The sequence below is a fragment of the Alosa alosa genome, chromosome 15 (genome assembly GCF_017589495.1).
Source record: "Alosa alosa isolate M-15738 ecotype Scorff River chromosome 15, AALO_Geno_1.1, whole genome shotgun sequence".
NCBI lineage: Eukaryota > Metazoa > Chordata > Actinopteri > Clupeiformes > Clupeidae > Alosa > Alosa alosa.
In genome coordinates this window covers 12,108,919-12,125,551 of record NC_063203.1, presented here as the reverse complement: position 1 = coordinate 12,125,551, position 16,633 = coordinate 12,108,919, and the positions used below count along the sequence as shown (strand labels likewise).

At 44.8% G+C, this 16,633-nt stretch overlaps 2 protein-coding genes across 2 annotated transcripts in view; both read left to right on the top strand.

Annotated features, from left to right (window-relative positions):
* fndc3a (fibronectin type III domain containing 3A) overlaps nt 1-8,334 on the top strand; it is a 58,888-nt gene extending 50,554 nt beyond the window's left edge. Inside the window, 2 exon segments of the mRNA XM_048265211.1 lie at nt 2,301-2,425; nt 5,379-8,334. Coding sequence (XP_048121168.1) covers nt 2,301-2,425; nt 5,379-5,693 — 440 coding nt within the window. The 3' untranslated portion in view covers nt 5,694-8,334.
* A 1,924-nt stretch (nt 8,335-10,258) lies between these two features.
* mlnr (motilin receptor) lies at nt 10,259-13,770 on the top strand. The gene is made up of 3 exons (XM_048265210.1): nt 10,259-10,337; nt 10,666-11,487; nt 13,466-13,770. Exons 1-3 carry the CDS (start codon nt 10,259-10,261, stop codon nt 13,768-13,770), a joined length of 1,206 nt encoding a protein of 401 aa, XP_048121167.1.
* The last annotated feature ends 2,863 nt before the right edge of the window (nt 13,771-16,633 follow it).

The following is a 16,633-nucleotide window of genomic DNA, read 5'->3' as shown; positions in this document are numbered from 1 at the left end:
ACCAGATACATCCTCCAGAACCTGCAGCCAGACACCACCTACAGGTACAGTCAGACACACACACACACACATAGTCCATCACCAGATACATCCTCCAGAACCTGCAGCCAGACACCACCTACAGGTACAGTCAGATACACACACACACACAGTCCATCACCAGATACATCCTCCAGAACCTGCAGCCAGACACCACCTACAGGTACAGTCAGACACACACACACACAGTCCATCACCAGATACATCCTCCAGAACCTGCAGCCAGACACCACCTACAGGTACAGTCAGATACACACACACACACACACACACACACAGTCCATCACCAGATACATCCTCCAGAACCTGCAGCCAGACACCACCTACAGGTACAGTCAGATACACACACACACACACACACACACACACACACACACACACACACACACACACACACAGTCCATCACCAGATACATCCTCCAGAACCTGCAGCCAGACACCACCTACAGGTACAGTCAGACACACACACACACAGTCCATCACCAGATACATCCTCCAGAACCTGCAGCCAGACACCACCTACAGGTACAGTCAGACACACACACACACAGTCCATCACCAGATACATCCTCCAGAACCTGCAGCCAGACACCACCTACAGGTACAGTCAGATACACACACACACACAGTCCATCACCAGATACATCCTCCAGAACCTGCAGCCAGACACCACCTACAGGTACAGTCAGATACACACACACACACATAGTCCATCACCAGATACATCCTCCAGAACCTGCAGCCAGACACCACCTACAGGTACAGTCAGATACACACACACACACAGTCCATCACCAGATACATCCTCCAGAACCTGCAGCCAGACACCACCTACAGGTACAGTCAGATACACACACACACACAGTCCATCACCAGATACATCCTCCAGAACCTGCAGCCAGACACCACCTACAGGTACAGTCAGATACACACACACACACACACACTCACGCACAGACACACTCTCATTCACCAGTTCACACACACACACACACACAGTCCATCACCAGATACATCCTCCAGAACCTGCAGCCAGACACCACCTACAGGTACAGTCAGACACACACACACACATAGTCCATCACCAGATACATCCTCCAGAACCTGCAGCCAGACACCACCTACAGGTACAGTCAGACACACACACACACAGTCCATCACCAGATACATCCTCAGAACCTGCAGCCAGACACCACCTACAGGTACAGTCAGCTACCACCACACACACACACACTCACACTCACGCACACGCAGGTGTGTCTGTTGTTCATGCTTAGGATTTTTCACTATACTGACTTCTGTCATCTGTGAGTGTACCAGATTCAGCCCTTGTAAGAGAAGTGATTCCAAAAACCTTTGTGCTGTTAATTTCAAAGCTGCTCATGCTACTTTCATGTTGCAATCATGCAACACAGCATTGATAGGAACCTATGGATAGCTTTTGGTTTGTTTGTTTGTTAATTTGTCTGTATTGGTCCCCAACATGGCATAGTGATCTTCTATCTATGGTTTAATGTAACATCTGACTGCTGCCATTCTCAGCTAGAAAACATATCCCTGAACTAGCATTTCATTTGTGCTAGTTCCGACTGCTTTTTACAACCATTTTTTCATGTCATTGTGGTTGGTTCGCTGATTTTTAAAAGCCTTTTTTTAAGAGTCAGATGTTTCTCAGCTTTCGGAAATGTTCAGTGTCGCTGTAAAGACCAGCCAGCTGCAGCACTTTAAAAGGGTTCACTCCCTTAGGACTTCATATTTTAGAGCTTTAGAGCTCTCTGTGTGTGTGTGTGTGTGTGTGTGTGTGTGTGTGTGTGTGTGTGTGTGTGTGTGTGACCGTATGTTGTTTCCAATTCCTGATTCATCAGTTGAACATAATGCTAGCTGGCTGACTCATTTGTGTATTACTGTATGTGGGTGGCTGATGAAACACCTGGTCAGCGTTTTGTGTGCTGTGGCATGCTGATGGTTTGACAAGGGACAGGATATTCTGAAAACAGAACGGCCGTTCAGCGTTGCCCTTATCCAACCCTTTTTTCTTTCTTGTTACACATGTGCCGTATTTGTGCTCAGACTAGATGTGTATATTTATGTGAATGTAGACATACTTGTTTCTGTGTATTTTGTTCATGCTGTTAAAGTGTTTTCTTTCGGGTCAAATGGCTTCCGGGATAACACGTTCCATCCTTGAAGTACTGACGTCTTGCATTCTCCCTCAGAGAATCGAGGTTACTTGAGTAACCGTGACGATTTTTGTGTTTCAGCTCCTAAAGTGGAGCGTGTGGGCGACCAATCCTGTGAGATCAGCTGGGAGGCGCTGTCGCCCATGAAGGGAGACCCCATCAGCTACACCCTGCAGAGCATGCTGGGAAACTCTGAGTTCAAACAGGTAACCTGGACAATGTTTGAGTCTTTAATGTATAACTTGTTGTGATTTTAATTTCACAAATGCATTTATCCAAGGCAGTGATGTATTTATTTATGCTGTGAGCCAAGGTATTATACAAGTATTAGTACTAATGATGGTCAGACTACTGTTTTGAGCGCTGAAGAGTTTTCCCTGTGTTCCCTGTGCACCAATTGAGACAGATGGTACAAGAGAGCAGTGTCTACTGCACGCACTCTATACTAGTGGTTTTCAAAGTGGGGGCCGGGGCCATGAGGGGTGCCAGGGGGGCCTCAGCAAGTTGGAAGGAAAAATAAAAGCAACATTTGAAATATTGAAAATATACCTATTACTATGAGGGTTGTTAAACAATGCCATTGTAATAATGTGGCACATATCTGAACATTATATTTTCCATGATAATGACTAGGAATAATAGTAGAGTGATGGCTCTCATATAGCAGAAAGCCCCAAATGCAATTTTTGCACACTGTATGCTCCATCGCGAAGTGCTTGTGGCTAAAATAATTATTAGGATTAGCTTAATGTATTTTTACATTTGCTGTAGTATTGTCGATGGGTTTAATAACACATCAAGGGGGTCCTTGGCCAGAACCTAGTGGTATTTGGGGGGCCTTGTCGTGGAAAAGTTTGGGAACCCCTGCTCTATACTATCCTTTTTTTCCATTCGATGTGTGTGGGATGTCATTCTTTCCCTTGCCCGCCCTGTTCAATCCAAGTAGCATCAGAGTTTAGTTTGACATTGGTCTTGGCGTAGAAAGGGTTAGCTCAGTTCCATAGTCCACTGCTACCCTTTCTGTGACCCTTGAAGAAGAAATGTAGTACAACAAGGCAGCTCCCGCTGTACCCAAAATACCCTCTGCTGCATTTCCTCTGTTCAGATCTTTGGTCTTGTGAACTCTGGTACCCTTTATGGTACCCTTTATGTCCTCCATCATCCTCCTCACCGCTGTCTCCATCGCTCCCTGAAGGCCACTCTCCATCACCGCTTGGGTTGGGGGGTTGAGGGACAGCAGGTGTTGGCGCTCCCGCTGGATGCTAATGTGGACTAATGGCGGTTAGTGGTGGCGCTTTGTCATGCCGGTGTGATGCTAATCTCCTGGGATGGGAGCCCCAGCGAATGAAATAAAGCTGGCATAATGAATATCATATCCGGGCGTATTTTGCATGGTCCTCCCTGACACCGTCAGTGCCCATCTCCAGCGCCATTCATCTCCGATCCCCCCATAACTGCCGCCCAACAGCTGTGTGCTATCTACGGCCACAGGTAGAAATGGCTGGATGTCCCCATAGCTCGCCCCAGCAAAGAGCTCTAAGAGCTCAAAGAGCCGTTAGCTAGAGTCTCAGCTAGTGCAGTCCTGGTGCTCACCTTTCTGATAGAAGGCTGCAGTGTTTCCCATACATTGACTTATTTGTGGCGGCCCACCACAATATCAACATTGACCACCACATAATAATTTTCCAGGTTGTGCTAAATTGTGCTTAAATCTGGTTAGCATCATAACCACGCTGCGCTAATTTGTTAAAAACGGTTGCATTCAAGTTAATTCTGCAAACCTACCACCACAAATAGAATTAAATTCTGTGGGAAACACTGGGCTGGATTGTTTGCATGACTTTTAACAGAAACGTCCACACGTTTCCTTCAGTAGTGGGATGGGTGTGGCTTTAGAAAGACGTGCTAGTAAGGTGCAGAGGTCAGAGTCCGGTTAAAGGGTCTCCTAAAAGATCAGTTGAAATGGATATGTGAGTCAGTTACGGCACCTATTTAAGTGATCCGCCCTCACATCCTGGAGATTATCCCACCACCAATTTAAATCACTTTCTGTGGAAAAGCCAAAACTTTAGATCTCCTGGATTAAGTTTGTTTATCCAAACTAAGCCAGACTAAGTCACCCAAAACCTCCCAAGAGTTTGTTTTGGTTGTTGATTAACTAGAGTAGACTGTTTTTGTTTACCCTCTCCGGTGTGGAGTGTTTGGGGGTTTTTGGGCTGATTTCGAGTGAGATGTTTTGTGTTTTCCTCCCCTGTTTGTCTGGTCTGCTTTGGGTGGCATCCTCTGTGGATCTGTGTAGTGTTTACTCGTTTACTCGTTTACTTGCAGAGTTCCCTCTTTGGCCTCCGCCCCTCTCCTTTTTGTTCCCTCTCTCTCTCTCTCTCTCTCCCTCCCTCTGTCTCCTCTGTATTCTCCTCCTCTCACCATCTCCCTCTCCTGCCCTCCTCCCCCCACCCTCAGTTCCAGCACACTTTGTTCCTCTCAGGTGGTGCCAAGCGTTTATGTATGTGCGCACGCACACGCACGCGCACACACACACACACACAGGCTGCATCTGTATGAGTCATCCCTGAAGTCTGTGTGTGTGTGTGCCACTGTAAAATGTTTGTATTTTTTGGCTTTAAGACTCTGCAGACCTCACTTTCCTTTCCCTGTATGTAATTTTGGCTCATGGACAAAGGTGCATGTGTGTCTGTGTTTGTTTGTGTACACGTGTGTGTGTGTGTGTGTGTGTGCGCATGTGGCACCACACCTGAAGAATTGGCCAGCAGAGTGTTGTGTTTGTGAAGACAACAGTGTCCTCAGTAAATCCTTCCTGACATCAGCTATTGCTTGCACACGCACACACACACACACACACACACACTTTCTCTCTCTCTCTCTCTCTCTCTCTCGATGTTGGGTGCCATGGAAAAGTACTGGCCAGTCTCATGCCTCATCTGTCTTCTGTGTGTTTCAGGGAGGGACATTGATATATATATATATATATCAATGCTTCTTCCCTCCCCGATAGGTAGTGTTTTCCTGCCCTTTAGCATAAATATATTGTATAGGGACATGTGTGGGTGAAGATATCATTGTATTATTCAAATGTGAACAGTGATGCATTGGAAGTGCCACACATTTATACTGCTCTTCTCTTCGATCTCTCCATCTCAGGTGTATAAGGGCAGCTCGTCCTCGTACATGCTGTCGGGGCTTCAGGCCACCAGCGAGTACCGTTTCCGCGCCTGCGCCCACCGTCTGTGCCAGGACGCGCCCGAGCTGGCCGGCCCCTACAGTCCCACCGTCTTCCTGCCGCCCCAGCGGCCGCCCCCGGAGGCGGGCACGGCGGCGGGCACCCGGGGGGCAGCGGAGTCGCGGCGGCCCAAGCGTAGCCTGACGGACGAGCAGCTGACGCTTATCTTCATCCTGCTCTTCGGCGTCAGCGGCATCCTCATCGCCTTCGTCATCCAGTACTTTGTCATCAAGTGAAAGACTGGCCCACGGAGAAGTGAAGGATTGTGCTAAAGAGGAAAACAAAAACCACAGATACACCCCTACATAAATATATACATGTATACATACAAACCCCTCCCCATGTATACATACAAACAATCCCTGCAAACCCCCTCCCCAATCCGACATGGTCTGTACGGCTTTGTTTTTTTTTTTTTTTTTTTTTTTTTTTATTTCTCTTTATTTCTCTATTGCTTTACTGTTATCGTTATATTCATTGACTTTCCTTTTTTATTTTTTATTTATTTTTTTGTCTTATTTTACATCATGGGATTCAGTCATCCACAATGGAAAGGAGGTCTCTCTCTTTTCTTGTGTCTCTCGCTTTCTCATCTATCTATCCCTCCCTCCATCTCTCCCTTCACCCTCCCTTGTCACTTTTCTCTCTCTCACACTGTCGAAGGAGCTCTATTGGTTCAGTAGGGCTGTGTGTTGTGTGTGGGGGGTAAGAGCAGTTCAGAGAATGACTGTCTGCTCCAGAATCTCATCTCCTCCATCTCATCTCCTCATTCATTCACCTAACTACGTATATTTCAGTCACGTATATATCCATATATGTGCAGATGTAAGCATCTTGTTATTTATATATATATGTATTTTTTAGCTCCGGTATGGGAAATTCTGATTGGTCAACCGGTTTTGTAGGCCTGGCCCACTGGCCTTGGCTGCCCCTTTCTCGAGAAAGCGTTTGTGGGGTTATTTTTTTTTCGTATGGGACTGAGACAGAAGGGACTGTGGGCACTGTGCTGGCAGACTCTCGGAGCGCTCATCTCCGAGGCACATGCGCGAGACAGCCACCCCATACGACGGAAAAAAAAGAAGCCGCGGGGTTGCCCGACGGCCCCCAGAAGGACTTGTGAACCCCCCACCTCCCTTTTCCCTTTCTTCCTCCCCCACGTCATGACCCCCAAATGTTGGGAGAGGAGTTCACAAACAGGAAGGAACCCGTAAGAGGCGCAGCATGGCCCGTCGAGGCGTTGTAGAACGTTCATTTAGCACTTTCCGACCTTTTTGATGTTCCGAATGTGTAAGGATGCAAAAATGACTAGATAAATGTTTAGTATATTTTTGTACAGTGAAGAAACACGGAGGGCCGTCACTCCCAAAGTGGGAATAACCTATGACGGGGTTTAGTGGGGATAGACAAAACAAACAAACAAACAAACAATAAAACAATAAAAAAAATCAAAAATGAGAACCAATCTAACAAGAAAAGAGAACTTTAGAAGAGTTATTTTTTAATATCAAGTAGTTACTGTAGCTTGTTTTTACAGTTATACAACTGCTGCTTTGCTCCAAAACATTTGCTCAGCTCAAGGAAGAGAAAAAAAGAATATGAAAAAAAAAAAGTACGCTTTCCGGAAACTCCTCTTTGGTATCTGCACCTTAGTGAAGGGATGTGAGATGAAACTTGACTGAATGCATCACCAGCTTGTGATGCGATAGCTGGAACTGCTCTCAGATGGATTGTGCAAAGTCCTATTTCTGTCTTGGGTGTTTTAAAAATTGTAGTTCTATTGAATATATTAAAGTCTTTGAAACTGGTATATGAAACTGTTATAATTAAAAGAAGAAGACAAATCTAAATGACTTCAGGAGCTCGCTGATTAAATTCAAATCAACTAGCATTTTTGGTTAAGTTTTCATTTATTATTTTTAACTTTAGTTTAAACTGATTATGTTAATTTTACTTTTTTTTAGCTATATTAATTTTGATGTACTGTACAAGATAATTACAAGAGTATCTAATTATAGAATTTAATATTCATTTTGTGAAATCCTTTGGTCCCCCTGTTGGTTGGCATAGGGTGGTGTGGGTGGGGTGAGTTCGGAGAGGGATAGGGCTATGCATTTGAGGTTTATTTTTTTATATCGGAAGATAATTTAAGTTAATTCTGTCCAGAGAAAGAAAATCGTTAAAAAAAAAGAAAAAAAATGTGTTGTGCAGAAATGCAAATCAGAAAGACAGCAGTGAAACCATGTGCTCGTTCGTCATGTAATTCCTGTGAAATCTAACACTTGCCTTTTCTCTGTGTTTAAGTCTTTGTGAGTGATTGCGAATGCGGAAAACACATACAGTGTAGCAGTCTGCTAGTAGGGTTTTTGTGATGTGTTTGGTTATGGGAACGGCCATTGCTGTTGCAACAGTTAAAAACAAGTACAACAGATACTTTGCAAGAAGTCTTGGATGATTTAAAAAAAAACAAAAGAATTACATGATTTGGTCTTCTAGATATTCTGCAATGTCTCAAATTCCTATTTTTGATAGTGATTTAAAAAATGTAATTGCAACATATGTGCCATTTTAGCACCTCCCCTCACCATGGTAGACCCCCCTACTATTGGCTGGCGGGAGAAAGGAAGCTACAAAAAGAAAAAAAATATGCACAAAAAAATGAGACCATTTTTATGTAATTTTAATGTTTGCAGTTACCTCATACACCGTACATTCCAAAATGAGAGATTTGTTATACTCTACATAAAACCAGACATATCACTTTAAACTGTTCGTTATGAAATAAAAGAAATGTATAATCATAAATATGTATCTAAAGCGTATCTGTATAGCCATGATATCTACAGAAGATCCATGCACAATAAAAGATTTATAATTCTTCATTGTCAACATATTTCTTCATCAGTCCATCATAAATAATTGACTCTAAATCAGTTTCATGGTTTTGATCAGTCAAAGCCTCTATTGGGTTTTGTAGAGTTGTATGCAAGTTATAGACAAGGTATTACATACCAAGATAGAAAACAGCAATGTCCCAGTTGTTTAATGTTTAATTTTGGGTTCTGTGGGTTTAACTGTGTTTATACAGTAAATATTTTCTAATGTTTTACTGTATATTTCTTTCTCAGTTTCGGTCATAAAAATATATAGGGGAAAAAAAAGACATGCCATTTTTATAACCATTGAACATAATGACCGTAACCACTGTGTTTTTCTTTATCCTCTGCAAAGCACCTGTCATCTCTTCCAATTCATCAGTGCAGAATTCATTTGAACAGCCCAACGGGACAGTGACACTTCCATATAAACATCCTTGTCGCGCCACTTTCATATAAACATCCTTGTTGAGGATGTATGTCCTGTCAAGCCTGCCAGCAGCAATCAGCGTAATAAATGGACCTCTGTGTCACATGAGTGACCACCATGTCCTCTCCCTGCCTGGCTACAAATCTCAATGTTCCTTTGCCAGCTCCTCACCCAGCAAGCCAGGTTGCTGCTGCTGTGCTGTCAGTAGCAAATGACCCCCTCTGACTTGTTAGAGACGAGTTCTGGTGCTAAATACTGCATCTTTGGCCTCTACACTCCTTGGTCTCCTATTTCGCCTCTCTAAGCCTAAGCGAAGGATTGTTTGAGGGGTGATGCTTTTTTTTTGTCTTTCTGATTCTTTTCTCCTTTCCCCCCACCTACAAAGACTTTGTTTGCTTGAGAATGGTGGACCAGTCCAGTGCTGTCAGAGATGAAGTCCCACCCCCACCCCTGAGAAACAAACAAGACAACATGGCCACAAAGAGCTGGATAGACATGTTCTTTAGGTAAACTCCAAACAGACCCAGACCCACCAGGTTACACAAGTTTGTCAGGAAGGGACAACTGCATGCAAGAGACAGAATAATGGAGACAGAGTTCATTGTTTTTTTTTTTTGGTTTTACGTACATTCTGTTTGTTTGAGCTCTCATATGTAAAGAGCAACCCTAGCCACTTGGCCTGACGAACCCGATCATACTCGAAGACACAGAGAAGCTCTCTCCTCACAGCCCCTTCAAATGGTCGCTTCCCAGAATAGCCAGAGATATGACCACACTTCTCCCCTTGTCTGTTTTTGTTGTCAATGCCTCACTGTCCTCCTTCGGTGTACCTGTTGACACAGAAGAGGGGAGAGAGCCACTCCACTGTCCCGCATCCAGCGAGGCGTGACGGGAGGAGTGGAGAGGACACTTGGCAAGCGTCCTGCGTTCTTTTTTTTTTTTTTTATCTCCAGAAGAGATTGTGCATGTACACACATCATCAGGGAATATAGGATGGCAAACAGTGGCAGGCTGATAGTGCATTGCTGATAATGCCACTACTGGAGAATAGGACTGCTCCTTTGGCTTATATAAATACAAATATGTTATTTAAGTAGTTCATAATGGCTTTAATGGTGGTTTTAACAATGTGGAATAAATGTATGGCTGCCCCCTTTGCAGATTGCTTTTTATCTTGTAGCTGGTTGCGGCCATGCAAGTGACAGTGTATGAGCTGTGCTTGAATCATATTATTTAAATTGGCAATGTTATTTTGTGTTATTTCCAATTCAATTCAATTGGAAATCCAGATCTGAAGAATAATGCTATAGGGTAATTCTATAGGGTTTTGATGGATACATGAAGAAAAGCTCTTACCCCTTCTGTTGTCCTCTCCTCCCTCTCTCCCTCATACCCCCATTCTGTTCTGCTTGGTTGTTCCCCCTCTCTCCTCCTCCTCCCCCCTACCCCTCCTCCTCCTCCAGCAGTGGCTCTATTTGATTAAGAATTAGACTTGTTGATGGACCCGGCGCACAGGCAAGTCCACTGCGAGCCGCTCACATACTCCACAGCTGCTGCTGCCGAGCTCAGACTGGAAGGTGACCTGCTCCCTACTCAAGCTCCTGAAACCCAGCCACTGAGGAAGGTCTGCACGGAACTGTCTGTGTCCCCGTCGGTTCCTCTAGGTCCCATTCAGCATCTCAGCTGAAGGAGGAAGGAGAGAGGAAGATTGTGTGGTATTCCTTTGAGTGAGTCTCTTCAGTAGATGGTGATGTTGGACGTCTAGAGGTTCCCTGTGACTTGGAGCACCACATTTAAAGTTTGTGTGGAGGACTGCCTGCTCTGAAAAAGTGGGATTTAAGATCAAGAGAGGAGAAGGGAGAAGCTTCAGCTTCAGCTCTGCTGGTGTCCTCTGTATGCGACTAGACGGGGGAGTGCGCGTCACTCCCGGTGGCATTCCGGTGAACCTGCATCCCAGCATTGGAGCCGGGGACCAATCCCCCGCCAGGATGATCGATGACCCTTACACGGACTATCATTACTATGTCGACTCGCTCTTCCCTGCGTCCACTCTCATCCCGGTCACTGTGGTGTGCCTGCTCCTCTTCCTGGTTGGTGTGGTGGGCAACACCATGACCATCCTCATCATCCAGCGCTTCAAGGACATGAAGACCACCACCAACCTCTACCTGTCCAGCATGGCCGTGTCAGACCTGCTGATCTTCTTCAGCCTGCCCTTTGACCTCTACCGCGTGTGGAAGTACGAGCCGTGGGTGTTTGGCCCGCTGGTGTGCCGCATCTACCACTACATCAACGAGGGTTGCACGTACGCCACCATCCTGCACATCACGGCGCTCAGCATGGAGCGCTACCTGGCCATCTGCTACCCGCTGCGCACCAAAGTGGTGGTGACCAAGCGCCGCGTGAAGCTGGTCATCCTGGCGCTGTGGGCGTTCGCGCTGCTCTCGGCCTCGCCAATGCTGCTGCTGGTCGGCGTGGAGTACAAGAACGCTACGCTGGCGGACGACAGCACGCGCCAGTGCGTGCCCACCAGCTACGCCATCGACTCGGGCCTCCTCAACACCATGATCTGGGTGTCCACCATCTACTTCTTCGGGCCCATGCTGTGCCTGCTCTTCCTCTACGGCTCCATCGGGCGCAAGCTGTGGAAGAGCAAGATGGAGGAGCTGCGAGGGCCGTGCGCAGCGGTAAGGGCCAGGTCACACCGGCAGACCATCAAAATACTCGGTGAGTGAGGGATGAATGGATGGAGAGGTGGATGGAGGGATGGATGGAGGACATTAAAGAAGGTAGGGAGAAAGTGTGTGGATGAGTAGAGGTAACACTGGATGGACGTAGATGAACGATACGTGAGAGAGACAGGCCCTGAATGAGAGATTCACTGTGTGCCATAATGTGAGAAGTACTGAAAAAACACTGCTTACAGGAAAATGCCATCACACTCATTAACAGGTGGCACACTATTGTTCATTGATGTGCAAATAGAAAGAAAGGAAAATAGAAAGAAATAGATGAGTGAGTGAATGGATGAATGAATGAAATACCCTGGGAGGTGAGCAAGTGTGTGTGTTTGAGAAAGAGCGAGGGAGAAATTGAGACAGAGTATGTGAAATTTATTATGAATCGTAACACATTTTCTGGTGATAATTGAAATGGATATTCACACTAAATTAAGAGTTGAGGCTGAAAAGACATAATAACATCCAATAGCAACTGTAGCTCCACACACCCGTCACTTATTCTTAGCTACCCAAAAATAGAGGTGTGTGCACCACATATATAGGTGCCTTGTACATATAGAGGTATATGTTTGTAGCACCTAGAAATATTGTGTGTGTGTGTGGGAGAGAGAGAGAGAGTGTGTGTGTGTGTGTGTGCATGGATCTCCTTTGCAAATGAGTGAATGTGTGAAAGCGTTGACACAAGTGGGATATTGCTTTAATTAAATCTGTAACTTGGTGTGTAGAGAGCGTAGGAGAGCAGCACATCTGTTTCTTCTTCGTGCACGTGTACTGCGCTCCCACAACGCCTACAACATGCACGCTGTCAACACAAAGGCCAACCTTTACCTCTTTACGTGTTAAAAGAACATAAGAAACAGTTCCGGAGTAGATCATAATTAAGGATTATCTTCCATGTTAAAAGAACATACGAAAGAGTTCCGGAGTGGATCATAGTTAAGCATTATCTTCCACTACTTTCCATTTAGCATTTTGATGATTTTTGATTGTTTTTTTGATCTGCAGACATCGCCGCTAAACAGACCAAGATGTCTGCCCTATTCCCCTAAAACCTCCTCTTCAGTTGTCACTCTATAAACATCTGGTTTATTTGGCACCAACCGGATTAGCCAGCTGATTTGTGGCCCTGGGGTTTCCTTACAGTAACAGACAAAAGCTCATTGTTCTGCCGTCTGTAAATATTTAATTCACCATATCTTCTATTACATTAATGTTGGTCATTAGGCTGACATGCAGAACAAGGCCGCCATGCCACGTTTGTTAAGTCTCAGATTGAATTGTGGTTGTGGGGGCTGTGTGTGTGTGTGTGTGTGTCTGTGTGTCTGTGGTGGGGGGGTGTATGGTGTTGGTCTCGTAAATCAGTCCCTAATAGGAATTTCCATGCTTCCATGCTCCGGAATGCCTGAGCCCTAATCCAAGTGCAGGGGTAGAAATCTGGAGATGGAGTCACTAAATCACTAACCTCCTGCTGGAGATGACAACAGCTCCATACAATCAGCACGCAGACTTGCCAGACTCGACAAAACCCACTCACCCCCAATGACCAAGCCTGGGTTTGCTCAGTCACAGGTGGAAGGTATAAGTTGTTACTTGTCATGAGGGTGAGAGGCTGGAATTGGTGGTACGATTTAGTGTCTTAAAAGAAAATCTTGTTTGGTCTACATCAGAATTAAAGGTATAGGTTCAGAGTGAAAGTTAGATATAGATGGAGAGTAATTTAGGTTTTGGAACTAGCAGTTGAAACAGCTGACAACGCAGTTTGAGGAACCAACAGTTGAAATAGTTTTACAAATAAACTTTCAAATAAAGTTTCAGTTCCTGTGTTCCATCCTCCTAGCTCCTACCTTGTTTACATGCATACATCTCTCCTTCCTCTCTCTCCATCTTCTCTCCATCCCTTTACCTTGTTTACATGCATACATCTCTCCTTCCTCTCTCTCCATCTTCTCTCCATCCCTTTCCAGCCGTGGTGGTGCTTGCCTTCGCCATCTGCTGGCTGCCCTATCACATCGGCCGCAACCTCTTCACCTACGCCAACGACTACTACGAGGCACGCCTGAGTCAGAACTTCAACGTGGCCTCCATGGTGCTGTGCTACCTGAGCGCCTCCATCAACCCGGTCCTCTACAACCTCATGTCCAAGAAGTACCGCGCCGCTGCTCACCGCCTCTTCCTGCTGCGCCGGTGCGGCCACCGGCCCGGTCAGCCACGGGCGCTCTCTGTCCGGGAGGACATCGCCACATGCACCGACACCTTCACCGGGGTTTAAGAGAGAGAGAGAGACAGAGAGAGAGAGAGAGAGAGAGAGAGAGAGAGAAAAAGAAAGAGAGAGAGACAGAGAGAAATGGACAGCAGAGGGAAAGAGTTGTGATGGTATTAGGCGCCGCCACTGAGAGCCTGATTGGTGTCTTAGAGAGCCAGGGAATGGATGGACAGTCACTTGAGGTGAGGTTTCCGTGGAAACCTAATTGAGCATCAAGCTGGGATCACCTGCACAAAAGGTTAAGATGAAAGAGACTGAGAAGAGAGGGAAAGGAAAATATATACCATATCTTTATATAAAGGTGTAATGCAGCTATGTGAAAAGGGGGGGTATGTAGAGAGAGGCTGAACTTGAGAAAGGGCAAATATTCCAAAGGTCCTTTTAAGTTGCCCTCAGTGATATAACAGTGAAATCAATTCACCCAAACTTGCAAAAAAATATGAACATGAAAAAAACCTTATTGTTATTGATTCTCATGGCTCAGCTAGTAGAATCCATTACAGAATTATGTACACAAAGCATTTCTTTGTAAGAACATTACAGCCAATTGTTATTATGATGGGGTGGGGGGGCAATGACTGAGAGGGTACAGACCTGTAATATGTTAGACCTGGGTAATTATGATCAAAAATTAAATAGACTGAGAGGGGTTTGAGTAATTGAGGAGCCTTGTTAGTTAACTGGAGGACACCATCCAGTGAAATAACACCGACAGTAGTGACAGATCATTCTGTCTGGCTAATGGTGGTGCCAGCAAGGCTTGGTAAATCACATTCTGTTCACACAGCAAGCTAGTCTCTCTGTTCTGTATTTTCCTCTCACATCTAACTGTACCTTGAAAAAAGATCTTTTTTTGTTGTTTTCTTACATATCCGCAATTGATCGGTGTACACAAAAAAAGTCTTTGACACATGATGGCCAGAAGGTTTTCAAAGCTTCTACCCCCATATTCATTATCCTTCCTTTGTAGCATTCACACTCATATGGACAGAGGAAGCATAAAAGCAGCCAGGGCCCTTCAGGATGTGAACCTGAACGCGAGGTGCATTCTGAGTGAATAATTCGCCTGATGCAGATGCCCCTCCGCCCCCCCCCCCCCACACCCGCGTCAGTGGCCACCTGAGCCCTGGGTAAATGCCTGGCGCCCTTTGGCCAAAACACAAAGTGCTGCCTGCTGCCTACGTGCCCCTCCACAGCTGCAATCGACCATCGCGATCACATTACTCCCTCCTGGGCAGATTTACAGTGGCAGGCCTGGCTTCCACATCACTATATTCAAACTAATGACGCTGCCCTTCTCCCTCCAGTTAATGTCTTTGAGAGACAGATAAAAGTGTGTGTCATTTGTTAGGAGGTACCAGTGGGGTATCAGTCTGTGCCAGGGCTGTGGCCCTAATCTTTGCACACACACACACACACACACACACACACCCTACTCATAACTGACTACAAAGCTCTTTTGTGCCAATGGCGTGTTCGGCACCAGTCTTCATTTGTGTGGCTAATGTCTTGTTTAACGTGTGTATTGGTATATCTTATTTAAAGTGTGTTTTGGTGAGGGGACCTTACTCTGCTGTGTTTTGGTATGCCTACTGGGGTACATGCTCTTTCAGGACCGATTGAAGTGTCCAGTGGCCTGTCTAACAACCATGTTTTTAATTCCATGGCTATTTCAAACTGTTTATTGGACTCTAGAATACCTAGCTCTCTTTAATGCGCTCCTCTGAGGCCGGGCACAGGCATTACATTTCTATCTTTAACTCGGGAGAGCTCAAAGAGACGAGGGCAGCTTTCAGTGCTTACTTTAAAAGTACCTCTCGTAGACTGAGTGGCAAACGTCTGCTCTGCTGTGACTTGTGCCTAAGACAAGACAGCTTGCATTGCTGCTGAAAACACATAAAAAGAAATGCACAAACAGACCAGAAATGTGGTGAACCCCACTCACACGTATTAATCAATGTCACTAGAGTCAACTAGGGACATTGTTGTGCTGACTCCTTAGATCTCCTTTGGGTTTCACATTATTGCCAGCCTAACAACATTTTTTTTTGCAAAGAAACCTTTCTGTTCTGACTGTTTATAATACTTTGAGGATGTCAGTAGCTTTCATAGCCTCTACAGGTTTCATATCTGTTGCTGTGTGTATTGTGTTCTGTGTAATAGCCTAGTTGTAATAGAATAAATGGGGGATTTTGAGAATATGTTTTCCACATAGTACAATTGTTTGTTGTTTTTAATGTTTTAGCATAGTAAAATAGATGGTTGACACTGCTAAGGATGTTGAATTTCTGATATGTATGTGCCAACATGTGCCATTGTAAACTTAATTTTAAAAGTGTCTTTTACACAATTCATGCCAAGCACTTTAGTTGTATCAGAGTAAGTCACACTTGGTGAAGCATTTACAAAGATCAAATCAGGCTTCAGTAGACTGTTGGAATGACATTGATGGAGGTAACATAGGCCAAGGTTTCATAAAACTTTAGGATTGTTGTGTAGACTACCATACAGTATAGTCGTATAGGCTATTTATACATTTCTTAACTGATGTTGGACTTCAATGGTGGACTTGTGGTACAATGGCATTGCTGTTTTCATTACATGTCATCAAGTATGATATTAAATATATTAAAAACTGAAGTAATCCTACTGAAATATATTGTTGTTGATGTCAATAATTTTGACAATAATGACACTCAGTAATATATTGTATATAATGTCATTATCATGTTATAAACTATATTTACAATATCATACTATCAATGTAAACATTGAAACAGTACTACAAAATGTAACAATAAACGAAAACTTTATGATATAGCACACAGTTGGGGGATATGTTACTCTATAAATTGTTGTAATCGCCTAC